The sequence below is a fragment of the Pseudopodoces humilis genome, chromosome 9 (genome assembly GCF_049639895.1).
Source record: "Pseudopodoces humilis isolate 2021_Gansu_Grassland_sample_001 chromosome 9, ASM4963989v1, whole genome shotgun sequence".
NCBI classification, from domain to species: domain Eukaryota; kingdom Metazoa; phylum Chordata; class Aves; order Passeriformes; family Paridae; genus Pseudopodoces; species Pseudopodoces humilis.
In genome coordinates, this window is record NC_142208.1 from 20,586,179 (window position 1) to 20,609,951 (window position 23,773).

General features: G+C 48.9%; 3 protein-coding genes across 15 annotated transcripts in view; all 3 read right to left on the reverse strand.

Annotated features, from left to right (window-relative positions):
* Positions 1-5,004: 5,004 nt before the first annotated feature.
* Positions 5,005-8,842, reverse strand: CYP26A1 (cytochrome P450 family 26 subfamily A member 1). 3 transcript variants are annotated; one of them, XM_088059722.1, is made up of 7 exons: positions 8,746-8,842; positions 7,452-7,676; positions 7,073-7,360; positions 6,802-6,951; positions 6,330-6,464; positions 5,959-6,111; positions 5,005-5,775 (listed from the first exon to the last, which is right to left on the reverse strand). In XM_088059722.1, the coding sequence occupies exons 2-7, from the start codon at positions 7,656-7,658 to the stop codon at positions 5,434-5,436; spliced, it is 1,275 nt and encodes a 424-aa protein (XP_087915848.1). In that variant the 5' UTR covers positions 7,659-7,676; positions 8,746-8,842; the 3' UTR covers positions 5,005-5,433. The 3 variants fall into 3 exon arrangements, with proteins under 3 accessions (XP_087915848.1, XP_087915847.1, XP_005520684.1); XM_088059721.1 differs by lacking the exon at positions 8,746-8,842 and adding an exon at positions 8,272-8,634; XM_005520627.3 differs by lacking the exon at positions 8,746-8,842 and adding an exon at positions 7,869-8,088.
* Positions 8,843-11,858: 3,016 nt separating this feature from the next.
* Positions 11,859-19,132, reverse strand: CYP26C1 (cytochrome P450 family 26 subfamily C member 1). Its single transcript, XM_088059784.1, has 6 exons — positions 18,941-19,132; positions 18,636-18,860; positions 18,232-18,507; positions 16,464-16,619; positions 12,488-12,994; positions 11,859-12,221 (listed from the first exon to the last, which is right to left on the reverse strand). The coding sequence occupies exons 1-6, from the start codon at positions 19,130-19,132 to the stop codon at positions 11,859-11,861; spliced, it is 1,719 nt and encodes a 572-aa protein (XP_087915910.1).
* A 728-nt stretch (positions 19,133-19,860) lies between these two features.
* The window catches only part of EXOC6 (exocyst complex component 6), a 115,192-nt gene continuing 111,279 nt past the window's right edge, over positions 19,861-23,773 (reverse strand). For 8 of the 11 annotated variants that reach the window (XM_088059408.1, XM_088059411.1, XM_088059413.1 and 5 more), the window contains one exon: positions 21,793-21,924. In XM_088059408.1, coding sequence (XP_087915534.1) covers positions 21,808-21,924 — 117 coding nt within the window. In that variant the 3' untranslated portion in view covers positions 21,793-21,807. Of the gene's footprint in view, positions 20,985-21,450; positions 21,463-21,792; positions 21,925-23,773 lie in introns of those variants that run through there. The other 3 variants (XM_088059414.1, XM_088059415.1, XM_088059416.1) reach the window with 2 other exon arrangements.

The following is a 23,773-nucleotide window of genomic DNA, read 5'->3' on the forward strand; positions in this document are numbered from 1 at the left end:
CATCTCCTCCTAAACTGTACCTAGTGCACTGCTCAGGACCCACATCTCTGTATTGATACCAATCTTCCCAGCTTCCCACCATCTCAGAATTACGGGCCTGCCTCCTACTCAAGAGTGCAAATGGTCCTGACTGCATTTTGGTTACTTTTATCTCTAGAGAGATTCTGTGAGGGGGCCTCAGCTCTGGAATTTATTCCCCACTTTGCTCAAAAACAGCCTCCAACAATCTTTGATCTTCTGCGTAAGCTGTGAGGCCCAAATCCAAGGATTTGCTTTGGGAGAAGCATAAGAAAGGTTGGCATTTGTGGGTGTGGTAGGAGAACACGTTGTCTATACCTGATTTGGTCCTGGGTTTATAATTTTCTCATCTTGTGACAGTTATCCTGCACAGCAGCGAAGTCTTAACCCGCAGATTTTAAGACTTTCCTAAATGGTCATAAATTGGGAAAAGAAAAGCATTGAAGTCTAGCAACATATGAATGATTGTGTATTTGTGAACAAAATGACCTGGCAAACAAGTACATCATAAGTCACTTTTGCTAAAATGATCCTTCCAGCCTTGCAAATCACGTAAGTTCTGCATGTCTCCGGGGCACTAACGGCATACAAGTGAAACTGCAATGTTGGGACTGCTGATAAAGGGACAAATAACACTTTAATTAACTGAGAATACTTAATATCTTGCCCTGCCTATGTTGCAACTGAGAGGCAAGCTGTAAACACCTATTAAAACAGCACTATAATGTCCTCCTATGAAAGTTCTCCTGTCTGTCACCTTTTAAATATTTAAATCTCAGATTCTTTAAAAGCTGCTTCCGCTGCTTTTACTCTTTGGATGTAAACAGATTTATTAAATATTTTATTTCTAACCCACCCACGAAGCTACATTCATTTACATAACTTAATGAAGGCTGCATTATTCATTGAACTTCGCATATAACATTTTTTGTAAGACATTATTAAACAAGTGAAGCAAGCCAGTCTAGTAATGAGTCTTCTCTAAACTTGCTGCCAGTTACATTTCCTTTCTCCTAATCTATCACTCTAATGGTTGCAACTAATAAACTTTTTGAATTTTTGCTGCTAATCTGTATATGTTTTGCATTGCATGCTGGATGTATAACTTGACAGAAAATTTACAATACAAACCACCTGGCAAACAAAACTATCTCAACTAAAAATGCTATCCAAACCCACTCCACTTTTTCTGTTATAATAGAGGACAACTACATGTAACATAGTACCTTTAAGCCATAAATAAATTCACTAATTTGGGCCTGGAACATACCAGCAGTACAACTCAAACACAAGATTTGTGTCTGCATTTTAAAATTTCTAAATCTTTGCCAAAAGTCAGTAGATTAAAATTTATGCAAATGTCCTGCATAGCCTTGTAAAAGATCCAGGAGTCTTGCATACAATCGTGTTAGACTGTTCTAGGAAAGATGATATGCAATAATTTTCAGGTAAAGAAATTCAGCAATAGGTTGCTTACATATGGACTATCTGTATTTAGGACTACATCAGAAGTAATATTGGATTTTCAGAGAGTCTAAGCAGTACAGCTCCCTTTGAGACAGATTACAAATTTTCAGAATTTTTACCTCATTAAATCAATTCCAAAGATTAAAAATAAGAAATAGAGAGTTGAATCCAGGGTTCTAATTTTATGCATATTAGTTTTTAAAAGACAGGAATGTTATTTTATCAGCATCCACCCTACAAACCTCTGCAGATATGTAGAATTAACAAAATACAGCAGTGTTCTGTTCTCAAAGATGGCTAGATGCAGATTTGTAAAAACATTTTTAAAACCTTCCTATAGCACTTAGAAAAGTACAATTTAAAATTCAAAGATTAATTATTTTACATATTATTAAGTATTTTTCTTGGTACCTCTCCAAAGGTTATTCTAAATCACTGAACAGAATAAAATAAGAAAACATACAATAGATTGAAATGGAGTAGAAAGAAGGAAAACCTTTTTATCAGCCTCTCATCTTGCAGAATGAGACTCCTATAAGGAATGTAAAAAAAAATAAAATAAATAAAATGTCAGAAAAGTAAGTTCAAAACCTTAAGCATACAAGGCTTCAAATTATATTGTCCCTGGAATAGGTGCTTCTATGAACCAAAACAAAAGAAAATCTTTCCCAGCTCAACTGCTGAGAGCAGCATGCAAGTAGCACATCTTTTTTTCACAAGGACAAAATAAGTAAACCTGATGAAGTTATTTTTAATAATTTCCAATGAGTCTTCAGAATGTATGACTTCTTAGTCATATAACCACTAGCAAAATTCACTTTTACCTGTTCTGACCTTATCTGGAAATACTCTTACATTTCAATCAAGTATTGATTTATCAAGTAGCATTCCTCAATGCCAATTTACATCAGTGTAATTCTTAAATGTCCTTTCAATTAAAGAATAGATACAACTGTGTGTTGTTAAGAACAACACATTTAGCACTGAATAGATAGTTCAAAAATTCTAAGCTTCAGAGATGCTGCTGGCTGGCAGGAGCTGTTGCATGGTTTTAGGAGAAGTGTGGGTTCTATTAACTCACCTTACCCACAGGGAAGAACCAGCATGCTACGTATAAATCATGTTTTTTTACTCTGGGACCAAAGCACAGCACCTTTTAAATTGTGTGTGATTTTTAGAAGAGAGACCTGGTCAAATATTTTTCTTTTAAATAACAGGCTAACCAAGAGGGAGGAATACAAAATACCCTGCCTCCTGTCTCAGTGCAGCACCCCAGCACAAACTGAGCTCCTTTGGGGAGCTGAAATGAGGAGCTGGCCCGCCCAAAAAGCACTTCATTTTTTGATAGGTAATTTTTCAACAAAACCAGTTCCTGGACCCAGCATAACAAGAGGGGTGGGAGCTCAGGGTGCAGCAGACAGGCAGCACCTGAACAGCAGCCACAGTCTCAGCATGTGCCCACGCCAGCCTCTGCTGAGCAGGCAAAGCTATGCTCACACCAGAGCCCACCTGAAACTGGTCTGCAGCCAGCATCCAAGCTGTCAAAATACAGCTGCATACAGGAGATTAGCAGGGGTTGTAAAACCTGCTAAAGAAGTTGGGCAAATATTTTAGCAATTAACCCACACTGAGCTCGGTTTTACTGTAGCTACGCTGCTACCATTTCTCAAGATAGCTTGTTTAATGCTAGCTGCAGGATGCCTAAATTGCACAGCAGTGACAGACCGCTTAGCTACAGAGATAAATTATTGCAGGGGCAGTACCTAACATAGGTTATGTTTTCATGATTTACAGCAGCTGAGGATGTGCCCCCAGATGTCCAGACAAAATCAAATTAAGTATATGATTTTTTTTCTTCTTCGAACATAAAAGCCATGCAAACTTGACTCAAAACCAAAAATTAAACTCGTGCATGTATGACCTTAGACTTACACTGTGTGTGTTTGCATTCTCCAGACAGCACTTAGGTTCCCATTCTTTATAAAATTAAAATATAAACCAAAATAATACTGTGCAAAAAGTTCCCATATATAAAAGACTTTAACTAAAATGAAACAAAACATTTAAAGAGTATCAACATCTATTTGGATTTGGAGAATGTTTTGATGTTACAGAAGAAAATGTTAGTAAAGAATACCAAGACAAGTCCTGCTGTTCTCCAGACTCCAGATCACCTCCAAATCAGGATCAAGGTTTGCAGCTTTCCACTACTATTGTTAATAAAGAAGTCTTAAACAAAGGTTATTCATCAAGTCCCTGAGAAACATAACGGCACAAGGAGTTTGCACAGGAAAGAATATTTAAGGTTTTAAACATTGCCAAGAAGACTCAGGAGCAATCTAAAAAGAATGTCTTTTGGGGCTACAAAAAATTGAATATGAAAAATTCTTGATAGTTATGGTCATATGTAGGCTGTATCTAAGGTCATATACCAGAAGCTCCCATGTTTAAAATGCTAGCTGGAAACATATCAAATGCATTATAGAAACACCCCTTTAAAAAAAAATCCAAACCTCGTAGATGCTGTTAAGCACCTGCAGCTATTTTGGGTAACTTAGCTTTGTCCTTAATTTTGATCTTGGGAGAACATAATGAAAAAGTGACTGTTTTCCAGAAGCAAACAAAAAAATTAGTTATTCTGTATGGTGCTACAAGTGCTCATGACGCTGAATTACATTGGTTTACGTTGTAGATGTTTATAGAGCCATCCTATGTTGTTTGACTTTTGAGGGAAGACTAATAGGTGTAGTGAGCGGGGGTGGCCACAAAACCCCTTATGGTTAAGCCAAAACAGGGGTCATGCCTAGGGCATTTTATCTGCCCTGCTTACACACCCCTGGGGAATTGCATCTCAACAGTTGATTCTCTGTTAATCAATTCACATTAGTGCCTGCCTTTTAGTTTTCACTTTGCTGAATTCCAGGAAAGAAGTTCTTAAACCAAATGCATGCTCTATCTCTGACCTAGTCAGAGCTGTTGCATTTCAAGGAGAAATAAGCAGATTTTATTTGCTGTACCAGCTGATAAGAGACACCTTCGTAAGTAAAGATTCATAGCCAGCAAGCTCAACACAGAACAAGATTCAGTGATCTGTTTACACAGGTCAGCAGTAATATGGAAGGGGAGGACATTTATGGAATTTTTTTCCTCAACCAGCTCCAGAGAAAAACTTGTGTGGCATTATTCTGTTTTCTTTTTCTTATGTACTGTGACTCAACATGATCTGCTTGATAAGGAGACCTGTAGCACTTGCCATCACTCCATGCAGTTTTCAGCAAGCATGTGTTTTTGTACTGTTCTTGCATTTACAAGATAAAATTTGTAACAATTAACTACTCACAAGCAACTTACACATGAAGGAGGGGAGAGTTATGAACACAAAACCAGCAAATGCCTCATTCAAAAAAGCAGATCTGACTTTACATCCAAACCCTAAAGCCACATCCATTAAGTTACGCTCTAGCATACACACAGATCTTCATACAGAGGATCATCAAAAATAAACTTTATTATCAAACTTAAAATTCACACATGAAACATATGATCTAGACACAAATAATACTGAAAACATTCTCAAACAATAACCATTTCAGGTAATTTGGATGAGTATCTTGTTATCATTGTTTCAAATGCTTTTTGAGTATTTCTTAATACATACGCCATCCTGAAATGGCTTCAAATGATTAGCTGGCCTGCTCTCAATGATGTTTTTAAATAGGGGAAAACTTATTTCTATAGAAATAACATTATCTAATTATGAATCAGAGATCCATAATTGTAGTGCTTGGGGGGAAAAAATATCATAGCCTCTTGAAATATTTAGAAGACATAAATAACTATAGTACATTTACAAGTTTTAAATATTTAAAGGCTTTTGTTACTATAAAAAGTTGCTATGTACATATTAAATGCTATATAGAAATCCAGTCTGAGATGAGTGTTGAGCTCTCAGATTTGGCCGCTGAAACCTATGAATTTGGTAGGCAGATTGTCCACAGGGTACACTATGGGGCCCGTTTTCATTGTAGGAGGTCCATTCAGCAGCTGCCAGTCACAGCTCCGAGCCAACTCCACTGTAAATATTTTTAGAAGGACTTTTGCAAACTCTTTGCCCACGCAGCTCCTCAAGCCCCCACCAAAAGGAATGAAACTGAACCTAGAGGAGTCCTCTGGAGATGGAGACATGAAGCGATCTGGATTAAATTCTTCCTTGTTGGTAAAGAGATCTGCCACATCATGTGTATCACAAATACTGTAAATAACATTCCAACCTTTAGGGATCTGGTAACCCTATAAAAAAGAACAGAAAGGAGATGTGAAGCACCTTGCTGTGTTAAATAATGTGAAGTGACAGCACAGGACACATCAGTGCACCCCACCTCCCCTCCTGCAGGTCACTCTGAGGCAGGCAGGCCAGATGAACATGAAATATTTTGCAGCTGCTCTGAGGAGTTGTGCCCAAATCTTGCTTACATTTAGCTCAAGGGTCTTGAGTGCAATCCGAAATCCTCCAGGAACAGGCGGGCTCAGCCTGAGGGTCTCTTTGATGACACAGCCTGTGTACTTCAGCTGCTCCAAGACCTCCATGTCCAGCTGCTTCTCTTGGCTGGAGCTGCACAGTAACCCCTGGAAAGTAGAATGTTGCCATGACATTCATGAACTGTGCAGCCAGGGCTCCTGGCACTGCAAAGCAGCTGCCCCTCAGCTGCAAGCAGTATTTTCCTGCTGCCCCTAAAAGTAGGGCAGCACCTGGGTCAAAGGGAGCCCTGTCTGGGATACCTGTCCTGGAGGTACCTTCCTCCCACTGCCCCCTGCTGTGAAATGCCTCTGGGGAAGACACACACCTTCACCTGCAGTTCTTTCCTCACTTTCTGCAGGACTTCATGGTGGAGCCCTAGGAAGGCAATCAGCGAGGTGGCAGCACTAGCAGTGGTTTCATGACCCCCGAACAGCAGCTCTGTGGCAGACTCCTTCAGCTCCTTAACACAGAGGATAGAAGAGGCATAAACCAGGCCCTGAACACGGTATCTCTACCAGGCCCACTCTACCACTGCAATGCTGTACATTGTTCCCAAACTGGAACAGACACCCAGGGGTCAGGATGGGGGTGGTTGGTGGTGCTTATGCTCCCTGTGGACACATCTCCCCATCCAACAGCCTGAGTTCAGCCTCGGCACCCTAGTGCTCAACACAAGCTGGTTTATTTCATTGGGAGAGAGAGCGTCTCCTGATATTTCCTTTTGTCCCCACAAGGTAGTTATGATGTTCTCAGAGGGCCTGAGGGAAAGAAATTAATCCAGTCCTGGGAAACCTTACCTGCATGTTGAGCTGCTCCCCGTTACCCTGTGTGTGTTCCATCAGCAGCTGCAGCGCATCCTTGTAGCCACCCTCAGGTTCCTTGCGGGCCATCTTGGCACGGATGTTCTCCTCGATCTTGGCATGGATGATGTTGCGTGCCCGCAAGCCCTGACCGAGCAGGAGGGAGAACAGTGTAGGTCTTAGGCTGCAGTGCCATCCCTCCCCCACGATTCCCCCGTGCCCTGGCCGCAGGGGCACCCCTCTCCGCCTGGCCAGCCGTGAGCCTTACCCTATAGAGCCCACTGAACGGCACATCGATGGGCAGGGAAAAGAGGTTGCGGATCATCTCCTCGAAGGCCTCGACCAGCTGCTGCTCGCCGTCGGGGCTGGCCTGGCGGGGCTGGAAGCCCAGCAGGATTCTCATGGCAATGCGAAACATGAGGCGCTTCACCTCGGGGTACACGAGCAGGCAGGGCCCGGCGGCGCCCAGCCACCGCTCCAGGCAGGCGCTCACCTCCTCCTGGATGACGGGCACGTAGTGCTGCAGGGCGTCCCGGGAGAAGGCGCGCATGATCACCTGCCCGGGGGGACGAGGAGGAACGGGACACAGGCTCAGCCGCCGCGCCCGGGGCGACCGCGCCCGCTCCCCGCCCGCCGTCGGGCCGTACCTTTTTGCGGTGCTTGTGCTGCCCGTTGTGGAGATTGGAGAGGCAGCCCGAGCCCAGGATGGTCCGCACCGAGGCGGGCCACTGCACGGAGACGAGCCGGTGTTCGCCCAGCAGGATGTGCCGCACGTTCTCGGCGCCCATCACCCGTACCGTGGGCCGCCCAAAGAGGTGAGTCTTATAGATGAAGCCGTATTTCCTGCGTTTCATCTGCAGGAATTTCCGCCTCTAGACAGGGGATGAGAGGGGGGAAATGATAAATCGTAGAAAGGATAAGAAGAAGAGGCAGGGAGAGTAGCTCTTTCCCACCTGGGCACGGGAGCCTGTCAAAGTTGTTGCTCATGTCCCTCCCCTGCAGCCAGAGGAGCCCTGGCTCCAGAGGGGCTCCTCTCCGCTCCCCGCGCCCTCGCCTCGCCTTACCTGCAGCACCAGCTGCAGCGTCTCCCCGAAGAAGGGGAGCCCCATGGTGCCCGGGGGCAGCGGGAGCGGGCAGCTGGGATCGCGGCTGCTCACGCAGTACAGGTCCCAGAGCTTCACAGCAGCCAGAAAGAGTAGCAAGGGCAGCAGGAAGGTGCACAGGGCGCTGGCGACTAGGGCGGAGAAGCCCATGACTAGGGAGCGACTCCCGCCCGGCCCCCCGGGAGCTCTTGAGTGCGCGGGCTGGGCTCGCCGCGGGCCGCCTTTTATACCCTTCCCAGGTTGCTGCCCACCCCTACCTTGGTCCGATAAATTAGTTCACCCAAAGTTCATCTTTAATTGCGGATTGCGGCCTAGCTCCTCCCCCCGAAATCTTTAACTATTTGCTTTGCGTAGTGCATCCTACCCGCCGCAGACTGCTGCCGGGGAAGGAAAGGTGCTGTCGGGGGTGGCGGCAGCGGCTCCGGGCTCGCTGACCCTGCGCTACGCTCAGCGAGTGGGCTGTGGGACGCTGCTGACAGCTGACAGCCGGTGGTCGGCCACCGCCGCCTCCTCGTCCTCGGATTTATCACCGGTGCTCGCTAGAGACCAATGGTTGCTCCCAGAAATTCCCGCTCCGGTACCCGGTGGCCCGGCTGTCCGGAGATACCTACCCCGCGGCGCTACCGCCCGGCGCGGTGCGCTCTGCGCAGCTCCTTCGCCCGCCCGCCGTCGGCCGGGAACGGCGAGGTAGCGGCCGGACCCGGGAGATGCCGGGCCGGGACCGTGGGGCGGCCGGAGCGGACGGTTCCCCGTGCTGGGGCAGCCCGGAGACCCCCTGAGCAGAGCCGCAGCTGTGCCGGCGCATCGGCGGAGGAGCCTCCGCTGTCCCCTAGCTCACCTTGAAAGGCACGGCTTATATTTCTGCTGGCCGCGGAGGAAGGAGCCGCCGGCAGCAGTCCGTCTCAGCCTCCCGATGCAGGTTCAAGCGCGGGTCACCGAGGGAAAAGGAGGTGAGAGCAGAAAGGAAACACCAAACCTTCCGTGCCTGGCTCCTCTCCCCGGGATCCGCTGCCCACCCTCGCCCGAGGCTCTCCGGCATTCCGTCGGGGCTGCCGCGGCCGGGAAGAGGAGCTCGGCACGGCCGGGCACCTCGCCTGGAGCCGCGGCAGAGGGGCTCCGCGCTGGCGGGCGGGAAGCGGCGCTGCTCTCCGGATGGGAGCGGCGGCTCCGGGCAGGAGGAGCGGCGTAGGAGCGGGGCAGCGGGAGGGCTGCGCGGGCTGGGGCTGCTGCCGAGTGCCGGCGCAGGAGCCGCTGGCCGCTGGGGGAGGGGCGCCCGGCGAGGAACGCGGCTGTGGGGCCGCGGAGCTCTTCGTCGGCCACGGCTGCTGCCAATACACTTCTTTTCTTTTTTACGGTTTTTATATTTTCCCTCCCTGTTACTTTTGCTTTCTTGTTCCCAGACAAGCTCAATAAACGCTGGAAGTTTTGTGTGTGTGTCTGTGTATGGGAGAGGGAGATGTTACTTTTAATTATTATTTTTCTAACGATCAACGCATCACACGAGACCCGCCCTCCTGTTACGATGCCGTGTCGGAGCGGGGCTGCCCGCCTCCGCAGCCCCTTGCCCAGGAGGGAACCCCCCGAAGGGTGCTCCCTCGGCCCCGGGGGCCGTAGCCCCTCGCGGTTCGCCGCCGGCCTGGGGCGGCTCCGCGGGGCCCGGCCGGCGCTGGCCGGGAGCGGCGGCCGCGCCCTGACCCGGCGCTCTCCCCTTGCCGGGCTCTGACCTGCTTGTGACCTACAACACGGACCGTGACATCTGAGTGAACCCGGCCGGCAACCGCGCCAAGTTCACTGTCTATCAAAATAACGAGATACGGTGGCCTGAGCACCGATAATTGCCACAGGAAGGCTTTATTATCTCCCCAGCTGTGTATTCCCCAGCCATCGGCTTGAAAAGAATCAAATGGTAAAGAGTGAAAGGGATAATTAAAAACATCTTGGAAAGGGGTCAAGAAATTAACAGCCTAATATGAACAAACTTTGATTACAAGTAACAATTATTACACTTAATTTGTAAATGCTCGTGTTTATCTGCAAACAAAATCAGTTTATCAATTTCTTTTTGTTTCTTTTTTTTTTCTTTTTTCTTTTTTTTTTCTTTTTTCTTTTTTTTTAACTCGATTCATGTTACATTTTTCAGCGGGCTTGTTGGTGCTCAGAGTAATTTTTAAGTGTGCTGCTGCAGGAGCCCTGACCTTCCTGCACTGGTTGCTGGACACTGCAGGCCCAGCCCTGTCCACAGTGAGACCCTGAATCTCCTGCAGTCTGAGTCAGCCAGTAGCTCCTGCTAATTAAAGTTAGTCATTGCCACTTGCAGCCACCATCTACTGATTTCACCTCTGATAGGCAAAAAGATTCACCTTTCAGGACAAGGTCAGGAGGGCCAAAGGCTCTGGTTCACTACAGGGTCGACTTGCCAATAGCACTTAACTCAGCCCTGCAGTTCAACCTCTTCCAGATTTGACCTGTCACATTTGGGAGCCAGGTTTCTGCCCGAGGTAGCGTGGTGCGTGGTCACTGCACAGCCCAACAGTTAAGGATAGCACATGCCTTGCTGCAGTGCCCCAGCACAGACAGGCAAGGGGGATTGGCCAGGGCAAGGCCATCTCTAGCACTGAAGCAGGATGATGATAAGAGTTTTAGGAGACTGGAGAGCTCCCCAGAGCCTTTCCAAAGGGACACTGTCTTCATGCCATGTTTTGGCCCTCACAGGTCAAGCTGGTTCTTCGCACAGAGCACATGACACTACCAGGCATGGGATGCTCTGGAGGGACAAGGATGTTTGTTTTCCCACTGCATTCACACTGAATGTGTGACAGTGGGGAGTAGAAGTGAAGCTGAAAGAAATGTGTAAACATGTCATCATGGATCAAGGACCACGGCTCTGTTCTCAGTACACAAACAACAGGACTCAATTTTATTTTACATGGGAAAGAAATACCCTGTGGAGGTACTCAAAAGCCATCTAAAAGAGTGCCCTCAGCACCCACTTTTAGCCTCAGGTACCACCGCCTGTATGGATGCATGGAGCTGCTGTCCTGATACTTTCCCTGGCAGAGCTGGGCTGATGAGGTGACAGTCAGTATGGCTGGCCAGCCAGCTATCACAGGGCCTGTGTCACCTTGCAAATGTCCCCTCTGCAATGTGAACAGCATCATCAGAACAAGGGACTTTCTACCACAAATCAGATGTATTCAGAAATGCCTGTTTTCCAAACATTTGCTCCCCAGAGCCCCCTCCCTTGCTTCAGTCCAATCCCATGGGCAGGCTGTGGCTGGGGAGAATATCCTGGGGGGGACCTCAGAGGGGGCTTCATTACAGACCCCAAGCAGCAGCACAGTGCTCAAGCACAACATACACAGCTACTGCTAGTGGGTAAATGAGAGATATCCTCTTCGTGCCAGCTGTAATGGGAAGTGCATGAATGAGATTAAATATTTACTATAAAAACCACTTTACACCCTATTATTCTAGCTAGAGCTGATGCCGTGTATTGGGCAACTCTGGCTTGTGTTTTCCTGCAGAGCCCCCCACCTTCTCTCTTTTATCATCTAAAAAGCTACAGTGTGCAGGATGTTTGTCCTGCCTCTCCTATAACACACCTACAGGAGATAACCCTGGGAGTCTTAGCTATGGGTTTGGGAGTTTTGCTCCCCATCCCTGGTAGCTGGGGGGCCAAATGGGGCAGGGGCTGACTGAGCCCCCACGGCATATGCACCCTGTCAGCAGCTTCAGCAGGTTTTGCCCCAGTGCTCGGGAGTGGGATACCCTGCTGCAGCACCCTGCACACTCTACCAGCCTGTACACCAGGAGAGGAAAAATAGAAAGACCTTTAAGGTTTTGTTCAGCAGTGATCCAGTAGCATAGCCAGCCTGGGGCAGCAGAGACCTGCTCCTGGCAGCTGTGGAGGGGCATTGGTTTCAGGGCTGAGGGGAGCAGGGCATCCCTGGCTCAGGCCTCATGGCCTTGGCTGGGCTGCAAGGGGTGGAAGTAGAGCTGCAGCCCATCATCGACAGGGTGCACGATGGGCACGGTCTGCATAGTGGGATAGCCAGGGGTGGCCAGCTCCCAGCGGGCCGTGCTGACCAGCTCAATGGCCAGCAGCTTGAGGATGGTCTGTGCCAGCTCCTTTCCAATGCAGCTCCGTGCCCCTCCACCGAAGGGGATGTAGTGGAACCGGCCTGCAGCCTCCGGCCGGCCAGCACCAAAGCGGTCTGGGTCAAAGCTGCTGGGGGGGCTCTGGTAGACAGCAGCTGTCTCATGTGTGTCACGGATGCTGTACATGACACTCCAGCCTTTGGGGATCTGGTAACCCTGGGAAAGGGAAAGAAGAGGGAGGAGAGGACTGTTACATACCTGTGCTACTGGAGGGTGAGCAGAGGGTGCCTGGGGACAGCCCCACTGCACTGCCCACCTGCTCTGCAGTTCCATTTCTCCCCAGCCCAACTGGGAAGTTGCTGGGTAACACTTCCCCTTGAGCTACACCACCAAGCACCACCATTGTGCTGGACACAGGGTGCTTGCACACAACAGCAGGCAGCAGCTGTTTAGCAGCCTGGTATGAGGTATGAGGTACTTACATTGAGCTCAAAAGTCTGCAGTGCCGTCCTGTAGCCTCCAGAGACCGGGGGCAGCACCCGCAGCACCTCCTTAATCACACAGTCCAGGTAGCGCAGGCGGCTCAGCTTCTCCAGGCTGATGTCTGAGGCACAGTGACAGCTTTGCCTTGGTGGTGCTGGGAGCTGGGGACCAGTGCAGGAGTTGCTCCGGGGAACAGTGGGCTCCAGCAGGGCACTGGACTGGAGGGAATCTTCCTCCAGTGGGGCCAGGGGCTGGCCCTGGTCCTTGAGAACGTCTTTGGCCACAGACTGGGAAAGTGGTTTCTCTCTATCCCTGGTCTGGATGGTCAGGGTGTCCAGGCAGGGTCCTGCAGGGCAGCACTGACTCTGCTGGTACAACTCATGGGATATCAGCTCCTGCCTTATTTTTTCAATCACTGAGGGATGCTTCAATAGCAGGAGGATCAGAGACGTGCTAGCACTAGCCGTGGTGAAAAAGGCAGCAAATATGAGCTCAATTGCTGATTCCTGGGAGAGGAATGAAAATGCCAAGTTTGAATAACATTTCGAAGTGCTTGTGTCTCAGACTGCTCTCATCTTTTGCAGGTTTTGCCCCTGTGCAGAAGGCCTTGGCCCCCACTCTGACCCCCAAACCTGCACCCATCTTGGGTTGGCAGGGACCAAAGCATTTCTGTATGAACTGTACATCCACTTGCAAAGTGACTGATGCAGAGCCACAGCTGGGATGAGTACACATTACCTCCAATCTAGCTCTTCTGAGCTTTCTTCACAAGATTTACCAATTTTAAGGCAGCACTTTAGCATGCATTATAGCACATGGAGTGAAGTCCATTTCAAGTATTATGCTTTTTATCTTCATCTGTCAGTTCGCCTTTGTACCCAGCTTTTACTTTTCTGCCCAGGCAGTGAATATGGGCGGTGGTTTATGCACAAATACTTAATGTGCTGGCAGCTAAAATGGGTTGCATTTCATCCATCTCCAGTTATGACTGATCTGATCTGGGAGGGTACTCAAGGCAAGAGGCAAAAGCATAAAGGCCTCTGTGCTAGAGCGGGTCAGCCTGGGAAGTGCTGTAGCCAGCAGGGAGCACACACCAGGCAATGGACTTGCTTGCTTTTCAAGCTGTACAGTCTGAAGCACAGCAGAGTTCCCATTAGCTCCACAGCAGATGTATCCATAACAAATTAGGAAGTTAACCAGCTCAGATACATGGACCACAGCACAGTCAAATCTGTAATATGTGCCTTGTCCAAGGTCAGGGGCCCCTTGCAGCCTCCCAGCCTTTGTGTCTGCAGAGTCTATATGGAACAGCACATGCCAGGTTGCTGGGGTCTTTTGGCAGCACCCTCTGATCAACTTCTGCAAACGGTTTTCCTAAAGTTAAGGGTTGCCCAGAGGTGGTCCATGGCATGACACATCTCTGACAGCAAACATAACCCTCAAACCTACAGCACCATCTGAAGGTGCCAGTGGCTCCATAGCACAGGGCTGGGATTGCTGAGGCCAGAGACAAAAGGCAAGGAGAAGCTGAAGGTAGAAGTTCCCCTGGGAGGCCTGGAACTGACTGGTATTACAGAGCACTAATTGCTTCAGCCCAGGGGCAAAGAGGAGCAAAATCCCCCAGGGACACAGAGCAGTTTCCTTTCACGTGACTGTGTCTGGACTTTAAATGGTTCTGACACAACTGGTTCCAGAGAGATGAAGCCACAAACACAAATAAGAACACTTGAAGACTGAAGGTACTTGGATTCAAGTCTGGTAAAGTTAAGGATAATATAACAAAGATGACTTTTTGCTAACATCCCTAGTGCCATATATTGGCTGGACTAGATGCTTTGGCCAAAGTGCAGCCCTCAAGGGTATCTTTCAGCTGAAATAAAACTCCTGGAACAACAGATCCCTGTCAATCCCTATCACACCTCCTGCAGGCATTAGCAGGAATTTTTACATTCACAAGGTAGCAGATCCAGATGAAAAGAAACCTCTCAGTTCCACCACATGCAATTAAACCCCAAGACATTTCAATAGCACGCAAGGAATTTAGGGCAAGCTCTTAGGTTTGAAATAACAGCCCTTATGTTCTTTGCATCAACCTCTGACAGTGCTGCTGCAGAAGTTGTGTCACAGCTGCTGTCACAACTTTCCCTCCCTGCTTCTATGAGGCCAACAGAACCAGTGACTAAAAGGCAGGATATTCCCAAGCTTCTTCAGCAGTACTGTCCCTGTCCTGGGAGGCAGAACAAGCAGCATTACACCCAGCCAGTGACAGCATTATTATGCAGGATGGGGTTTTTTATAATCTTCCCAAGGTTTAAAATATTTTAAAACAGTATTGTTGGCAAAGCAGTATCTTTTTAATGAGCTTTACATTTCAAGGGCCCTGGTGAGTTCATGGCAGCAGGACAAATCACAGTGTATTTTGGAAAATTTCTGGGAAGACTGTCTTTCCAGATCATTTGAACAAAAAGCAAATTAGTGACTAGTTTGTGCCAGTGTCTGGAGGGTCTCTCAAAGACATATATCCACAACTCTGAGACAGCTTTGGACTTTTTATCCAATTACACTGTTTCATTAAATGAGACCTCTACTACTGTTTCATTAGGATGGAGAATACTGCCATAATTGCAAGCATAGGCAGTTCAGTTTGCAAGTAATTTTGTTAAATACAGAAAATTTCCAACCCTAATGGTGCAGAACAACATATGAATGTATTAAAATTTGAATCAGCTGGCCCAAGGTCACTGCCATGTTACTCAGTCCATGTTACATTTAATATCTCCTCATTCCATTTGTGGTCAGAGCCAGGGACATGATGAGAGATTGTGAAATTATTCTTGCTTAATATTCATGTGACTATTTACAGAGATTAATTAATCTTAATCAATCATATTTTGAATATGTAAATTTTTAAAAAATTACATTATAATAAAACATTAGAATAAATAATGTAATAAATAATTACAATAAAATTTATTTAGGAATATATGCTAGTTCTAATTCTATCTAATAGTTGCTCAAAGTTTTTCAAATATTTTAGATTTAGAGATTGCATTTTTACAAAATATTATAAAATATTAGTCTTTGGATATTTACCACAGTTATCCTGAAATACTTTTATAAATAGTAAAACTACCTTTAAACTATATCCAAATACTTTAAAACCACATCCAGCTGCTGTACCCATGCAAAACTGCTTCAAAACTTGTTATATAAATGCAATCTTATCTATCATTCACTGATAGCAAGTGACCTGGAACTATGAAGGATGCAGTACTAATGACAATTTTTTTTCCCCAAGATCTTTGGCAAAATACTCTTCACATTCACTTGGTGGTTTTGGCTTAGTAAAGACTACTGGGTTCATCTCTGTGTCACAGTCATGTATCATATTTCATCATAGCAATCCACAGGCTACATGATCCGATGAATGAGGAGGTGATAGTGATTGACCTGGAATCAGTTGTTCCATTCCTGGACCCATTCTGATTTATCACCTCAGAAATTCCTGGGCTCACAGCCCTGAGGAGTCCAGTGATGGGATCAACACCCTGCCCTAGGCTGGGCGCTGGGCTGTGTTTGAGAAGCACACAAATAGCTCTAAATATTTCCAAGAGAGTGTCCTGGAGGTTACTGAGTGCACAGATGTGCAGAGCCTTAACACAGCCACATAACCCTACCAGCATCCTACATCAGGCTGAAGGCTGGTGGCCATGAAGAGGAAAGGTAGAAGGGACATCCATTCCCTTTTAAAAAGGTCCCTTTTAATGCAAAGCGACACAAAACTACAAGAGCTTTAGAGTGTGCCAAGTGCAAGCTCCCTCACTTGCACAGGAGCTGGTGTCCTCACTGCTGGTAAGAGGGGCACAGGAGCCAGCAGCTGGTGGTGGTCCCCACACAAGCCTTCTCCTGGCCTTCAGCCCATCTCAAACAGACACCGAGTCACGAGTGGCACTGCAAGGCAGAGGTTCTCCTTACCTTTAGCTCCTGCATGGTGAGTTCTTTCCCATGCTCCTTGGCACCGTTCATTATGAAATCCAGAGCATCACTGTGGTCTTCTGGGTTGTTTCTCTGCAGTTTTTCCTGTATAGCCTTCTCCATAAACTTATGTAGCATGTCCCGTGCTTTGATTCCCTGCGAGAGGCACACACAGTTCAGGAGAACCTTGGGAACTGCCCCCCTCTCTAGAGAGACCAAGGGTACCCAAGTGTAGCAATCCTTAATCCCAGGACCTGTAACAGCAAGAATTGTTTAATCTGCTGCCCAGCCCCAGAGCCTTGCAAGAGGCAGCAGTTTTGGGGGAAGATGCTGCACATTCTGTTGCCTTGCTGTTGTGAATCAAATGCAACAAAATCCCAATAAACTATGTGGGAGGAAAAGACAGCAGTAAACCCATGCTACCAAAGTCAGCAGCATCTGCTCTGAGCAAACCTATAGTTGGGTCAGGTCCAAAAGAAGCTTATCCCAAGGGACAAGAAAAGGTAACAATAAAACTGAGTCCAGACAGCAAGGCATGAATGGTTTTACAAGTATATAGTGGATAAAGACAGATTAATCACAGTCAGCTCATTTTCAGGTGTGTTGCACTCCAGTGCACCAAAACTTTCATGTAAGATTTCAGCAAGTCAAGTGACCAACAATGTCTTTGCAAAGTGGGATGGATGGGGTCACAGAGTGTACAACTCTCTATGAAAATGTCTCCTGCAAAAGCCAGAAGGACCAGAAGTTTGAAATTAAAAATGGCCATGACCAGATGTTGGGAAGAAGATACAAAGGCTTAAATTTGAGGTGGGATGGACTGGACAAAATAAACTGGGCAGAGAGTGAGGAGAAAGACAAGAAGACCAAAAGGCAAGATAAAGATATTGATCTGGGACCAGGCAGGCTTTGGCTGACCTGAAAGAGGGTAGGGAAGGATAGGGAAGGAGGGATGAAAGCTCATACTGGTAACAACCTGCAAAGACAAACTGGACAGGGAAAATAAGAACTTTGATGAAGAGTAGCAGAGAGGCTGGGGGAAAACTTGGACTGTCTGGGTAAGGTGATCCAACAGGGCAGAGCTCACAGTGGAAATAAGAGATGAGGGAAGACCAGGCTAAAGTGAACAGAAGACTTCAGCTGTGGTAAGGGTGGAGCACACAAAGCCAGAGGAGGGAGGAATGTGAGATGAAGAATGGTATACAGGATCTATACCTAGAGCAGGAGTGTGGAGAGGCAGGCAAAGAGGGGCAGAACAGCAGGGAAGAAACTGCAGGTTGAAAGAGGCTCTCTCCCTGAGCTGTCTCTAGGCTGTCGGACCACAAGGGACCAAGGACCATAAGAGGGTCTTAAAGTCCTCAGCCTGCCTGAGTTGCAAGAGGAGGTGCTAAAGTGAGGTGTGCTGTGCCCACCTGTCTTTGTGCTTATGCCCACACACCCCTCGGCCATGGGCTGACATGAGTTCAGATGGGGTAAGATGGGACAGGGTCAGACATGATGAACTCCCCAGAGGCAACATATGGGATGAGAGAGGAGCCCTGTGCTGTACGATGAGCTGGAGCCAGTGTCCAGAGGTGTTGGAAGCCAGGCAGGAACAGGTGAGAACTGCAGAAAGAAGGGGAAATGGCTGGGGTAGATAAGATACCAAGCCCTCAGACCTAGAATGGGATGTTGCAGATGTCCTGGCCCATCAGAAATGTCCCTTGATGGGCCTAGGGACAGGGGGTCTGTGCCGCCAGGGCAGAAGGAGTAGTCCAGGCAGCAGTACCTTGCGCAGCCCACTGAAGGGTAGGTTGAGGGGCAGGGAGAAGAGGTTCTCCACCAGCTGTTCAAAAGTTTTGGCCAGATCCTTGAACTGCTTTTCGTCCAGGCGGAGCCCCAGCAGAATCCGAGCTGCAATGCGGAAAGTTAAGGTTTTAGCGGAGGAATAAACTGCAATAGAGCCTGGCTCCATGCACCAGCCCCGCAGCTCCCAGCTCACAACCTTCTGGATCCGCGGCAGGTAGCTCTCAAGGGCGGCACGGCTGAAGACTCTGGCCAGGATCTAGGAGGAGAAGGGGGGAAGAGAGGTAGGTAGTTAAAGTAGGGGGAGCACGCATGCCACCGAGGCCCAGGTCTGGGCCGGAGGTGCCGCCTGGGCTGTGTGACCTGTCGGGTGGCTGTGAGGCTCACCTTGCGGCGCTGGCGGTGCAGGTCGCCAGTGGAGCTGAGCAGAGTATGGGAGCCCAGGATGATCTGGGTGCTTTGGGGCCACTGTGTGCTGACCAGCGTGTGCTCACCCAGCAGGATCTTGCGGATGTTCTCAGCACCCGTCACCCGCACCACGGGCCGGCCCAGGAGGTGGGTCTTGAAGACGTTTCCGTACTTCTCCCGCCGAGAGCTGTGGAAGCGGGAGCCCTGGGGACGAGCTGCGGGTCAGCCCGTGGCTCCCGCCAGCCCTTTCCCACCCCGACCCGTTCCGTCTCCCGGCGCCTTACCTGGAGCAGCCAGTGCAGAGTCTCCCCGAAGAAGGGCCAGCCCATGGAGCCCTTGGGCAGGGGCAGGGCGCTGGCGCGGTCCCGGCTGAGGCTCCAGCGCAGCGCCCACAGGTGCCGGCACAAGGTGACCAGCAGCGCCAGGGCCAGCAGCACCAGCGCCGCCGCCTCGGGCCAGGAGAGCCCAGCCGGCATCCTCCTCCGGCGGCGGGGACGGGGCGGGCGGAGGCGGCTGTCAGGCACGGGGGGCCGGCGCCCCCCGACTCGGCTACGGGCGCTGCGCGACGGGCGCTGCGCGATGGGCCCTGCCGGCTGCTGCCCGCCCGGCCCCGCTCGCCTCCTGCTGCCGGTTCGCCCCTCGGCCACATTTATATAGATATTGGCCACTTACGCCCGATCCACCTTCGGAGATGACGTATCCGCTGCATATTTAAACAGCGCGGCCAAGTGCGGTGATTGGCGCGGGAGGGCCGGGGACAGCGGCCGAGGGGCTCGGGGCGGCGGCCGGGCAGCCCCCGGGGCTGAGGGCCCGGCGCCCCCTCCCGCCCCCGCCCACCCCTCGGGGCGCCCCAGCCGGAGGCGGGACGGCCGCCCCTGGGAGCGGGGCACCCTCTCCGCCCCGCCGGGAGCTCCCGGCGCCCCCTCGGGCCAGCCTGCCCAGGTAGCGAGTCCCGTACCGGGCTTCCCCGACCAGGGAGCGTCCCAGCCCTGCCCGGCAAGCCTCACTGCCCCCGGCTTCCCGGCCTGCAGCGGCAGTCGGGGAGGGCCTGCAGTGCTCCCGGCCCGCACCCCGCCGTCGGGGCCGCGCGGATCCCCGGCCGCCTTCCCCGGGGGTAAATCACCCATGAGTGGGGACCTGCACAGGTCCCGCAAAACCGGCTCCGAGGCGTGCTCCGGTGTGTGAAATTAAACAGGAATACGGGTGAGGTTTATATTACTGTATTTAGACCGTCAATAACTTAAAAATACAGCGAAAATGTACATTATTTTTACACGTTCCATTTGGTTTGTATTTGTTAGACATTCTCTTAGTGTCTAAAACAGCCAGGAGGGGACAGTGCAAAGACTGGTAGTGGGACAAAATGCTAATCGCTGGGATGGGGCTGGCAGGAGAAAGCGCAAACTAACAAACAGATGCGGCACAAAACCAACAGCGGCAAACCTATTCCTTACTGCAACCTGGGATAAAGAACCCGAGATCTTACGAAAGTACAGTTAGAAATAGTAACCCTGAGGAACAAAACCAAACGAAACAACAACGTGTCACACTATAAAGAACTCAAATGGTTATTTACATTACAACTTCGAGATTAAACCCTTTTGGAGAACAAAGCCTAAGTCCTAATGGTAAATAGATATCTAGTTCTCAGGTAGTTTTCAAAGGTACTAAAAATCAGAAGACTTCTTCATACCTCCAGCCTACAAAACCTGGTATACAAAATTATGTCCAATCACTTTAAGGCTAATATACATTTAATGCAGGAAAACAACAGGCGGCATCTGAAACACAAGTATCTCAATGCTTAAAAACATTAAATTAGGATTCAACCAGAAAACAGCAACTAAGGGATCATTTCTCAAATAATTCCTAATCCGAGCAAAATTTTGGACACCATATCTGCAGCTATTTAAATAACATATTTACAGTTCAGCTGTTCCATGTACAATACAATTGCGCTGGTTTTTATTGTACAACCTCATTTTTCACCATTTGTTTACAATATACAAAATAGTATTCGATCCATTAAAAATACGTACAAAGAATTGCTTGTTGAAGACTACATGTACAATCCATCTACTGCATTTTTCTTTTTCTCTGTCAAACAAAAGTCCTAACTGGTATCACCATTTGCTTAGTAGAAATAGTGGCTAAGAAACACCTCGGTGTGATGAGATACTGTCGATTTAAGAGGCCTATGTGTGCTGGGACATACCATTCACTAAACTCCTAAGTTGCTTTACTACAGTCTCTATTAGCTTCTGCTTGTCACGGTCATTCTTCCTGAACTGAGCAAAAATGTTGTTCTTTTTGCTGGAGTCTTTCATTCTAGAGAAATAAAAAAGTAAATGACAAACACATTAGAAACACAAATTGAAAAGGAAAAATCAACTATTTTGATTGGTTTACTAGTGTTCCTCTTTTGATCTTTCCACTAATAAGAACTGGAAGATTACAAAACCTGTTCACTATGTGTTCTTAAATTAAACCTCTGCAATGCAGAATTCGTTTTATCAAATACTACTTCACAAATAACCTGTAAGTATTAAGCAAATACCCCTTCAGCAGGACCCCGATCGTACCAATTGCCTTAGGAGGGAAGCAAGTCAGAAAACCTGTTAGTATCATCTGCTTCTACGGTAAATTCAGACTCGGCGAATGGGTGAGTTTTGTTCACCGTCAGAAACGGGCATATATATTGCTGATTTCCCGTACCAACAGATACAACAACGAAATCCCGGAAATTAAGGAAGTTAGAGAAACAATATTTTGTAACAATATAGACGATACGTACCCTCTGTGAACTCTGCAAAAGACATTTTCATCGCGGACAGGAGAGGAGAGAAAACACTGTTAGAAAGCGCATTTAAACCGCAGCGCGCTTTGATGCGGTTTTTACAAGCAGGTTGGTACCGGGCTGCCGGTAACGTGCCCTGCTCACCCTGCCCTCCCTGCCCGCCCGCCAGGCCGGCCGAAACCTCGCACCGGCTTCACTACGGCCAAAGCTCAGCGTCTCCCTTCCCTAGAGCGGCAATTCAGGCAGCCGCTGGCTGCTCCCGCGGCCCCGGCCCCGCCGCTCCCGGCAGGGCGGCTCCGGCTCCGGCGCCGCTTTGCATCCCAGCGCCGGCAGCTCCGGCCCCGGCCCCCGCACTTACTTCTCCAGGAGCGTGAGGGCCGTGCTGGGGTTGACCCGCAGATACTTGGAGGTGGCCTGCCCGTAGTCAGCCAGGTAGGTGGACCAGTCCCATACCATGAAGAGGTCCAGGAGCTGCGGGGGGGAGAGACGGATGAGGGAGTGTGGGGCGGCTCTGCAGAGAGGCCGGGCGCAGCCCCTCGCCGAGCCCGGCCAACACTCCCCCTTCACCTGGCAATTTCCTTCTTTAATGTCTCTCACCTCCCTCAGTGTGCAGGCAGGCGGCTGTGCAGGTTCGGCCCCAAGAGGGCATGGAGGGAATGCTAATGGCTTTACGTTTTAGTATTTGGGAACTTGCTTTACCGTGGGGAGCAAGACAGGGATGCTCCTGTCTGTTGCTTCTCACAGTAATTTAAATGAGAGGTTCAGGTAGTCTCAACTAAGTGAATTAAACACCTTCTGGCTGCACTCTCCATTGTGACTGATCCCTGAAACTCAGCGCCAAGCCCGGGGCACACTTCTGGCCCAAGCAAACCCAATCACTCCAGTGGAGGAACAAAAAGTCTCCAAGCACAGTCCTACGCTTGGCTGCAGTTTCAAATCAGGTCTTTGACTCATGCTCTCAGAGCTGCTGTTCAACAAAAAAACAGCCTGCTTTTACAATCAGACGCAATGCCGAACCTCCAGCAGCCAGCACCCTCACAGCCCTCAAAGCCTAATTCCCCCTCCACCATCACGGGGTGCAGGCCAGGCACCGCTGGGCACCCTGCCCAGGCTGCCAGGGGCCAGGGCACAGGCAGCCCTGCTCGGGGATGCCTTTCCCACGGCTACCTGCGGGCCAGCGGGCCCCACTGCCATTGACGTCAATGGCGGGGCGCCCCAGCTTCCCCCTGCGTCTGGTGCCGGGCCTTGTCCTGCTGCTGAGGGCTAACGAGGGCTTGTTCTCAGGCTGTCCCGTGTTAGCCAAACCTACTGTTAAAATAAGCGTTGGGAACCATTAACAACACTTTGCCCCAGCGTGCAGTGCCTGTGGCTGCTGCACTGAGCTGGGTCCTCAGTGTAACCTAGAGCCCTGCTTGCCTGCAGAGCTGCTGAATCAGTAATGCTGGAAAGGTGGGCTGCAACAAGATTTTGTGTAACAAAACCACTTAAAAAAATGTAACAGAATACTGCAAGTCACACCATTTTGCTATTTCAAGGAAGAACCCTGTTCACTTCAAACATTTGCTTCTGCTAAGCCAGACCAGAGCTGTTATAGCTGGGACACAAAAGTAGCAGCCCCTACTCCCACAGGCAGAACTGCAGCAGGCACCCGCTCCTCTGACTTCTCAGGCTACACTAAGAGGAGGACTGCACCCCAGAGAACCTTGCCTTCCTCAAACTTCTCAGCCCAATAAACCATCAGAGATGTCCAGCAATGCTCGTGACCAGAATTATAACAATATAATAATAACAATCAATTTATTTACAGAATAAAAGGATACATCCAGTCCTCCCAGGTTCAAATTTCTATGCCTCCCTTTTGCAAATTTTTCTACTTCCAAACCACTCTATAATGTTACTTTCAAATATAGTGTCTAATTTAAATACATAATTTTCTAATTAATTACTCTTTCCTTATTTGTAGTGTAGTCTTTTAGGACTAGGTAGCAACATTTCCTGGTATTATAATGGACCTCTGACACACCTACTGCTCGGTCATCCCAAAGACCTTCAGGGACCCTTACAAACCTCAGTGACATTTACATTTTACATTTAACTATCTCAAAGGGGTGAAAGGATCTAAAACCCAAGGAGGCTATTTCATTCTCTGCTGACCAGATATCCATGATAACCACCAAGGTCAAATTCAAATGGTTCTTTCCTACAAAGCCCTTTCTCAAGATGGACACCACAAATTTTACCGAGTTGCTGAGAACATGCCTTCAGTCACCAAGCAAACAGACTTGGGAAGGCTTGACAACTCAGAAATTAGCATCAGTTG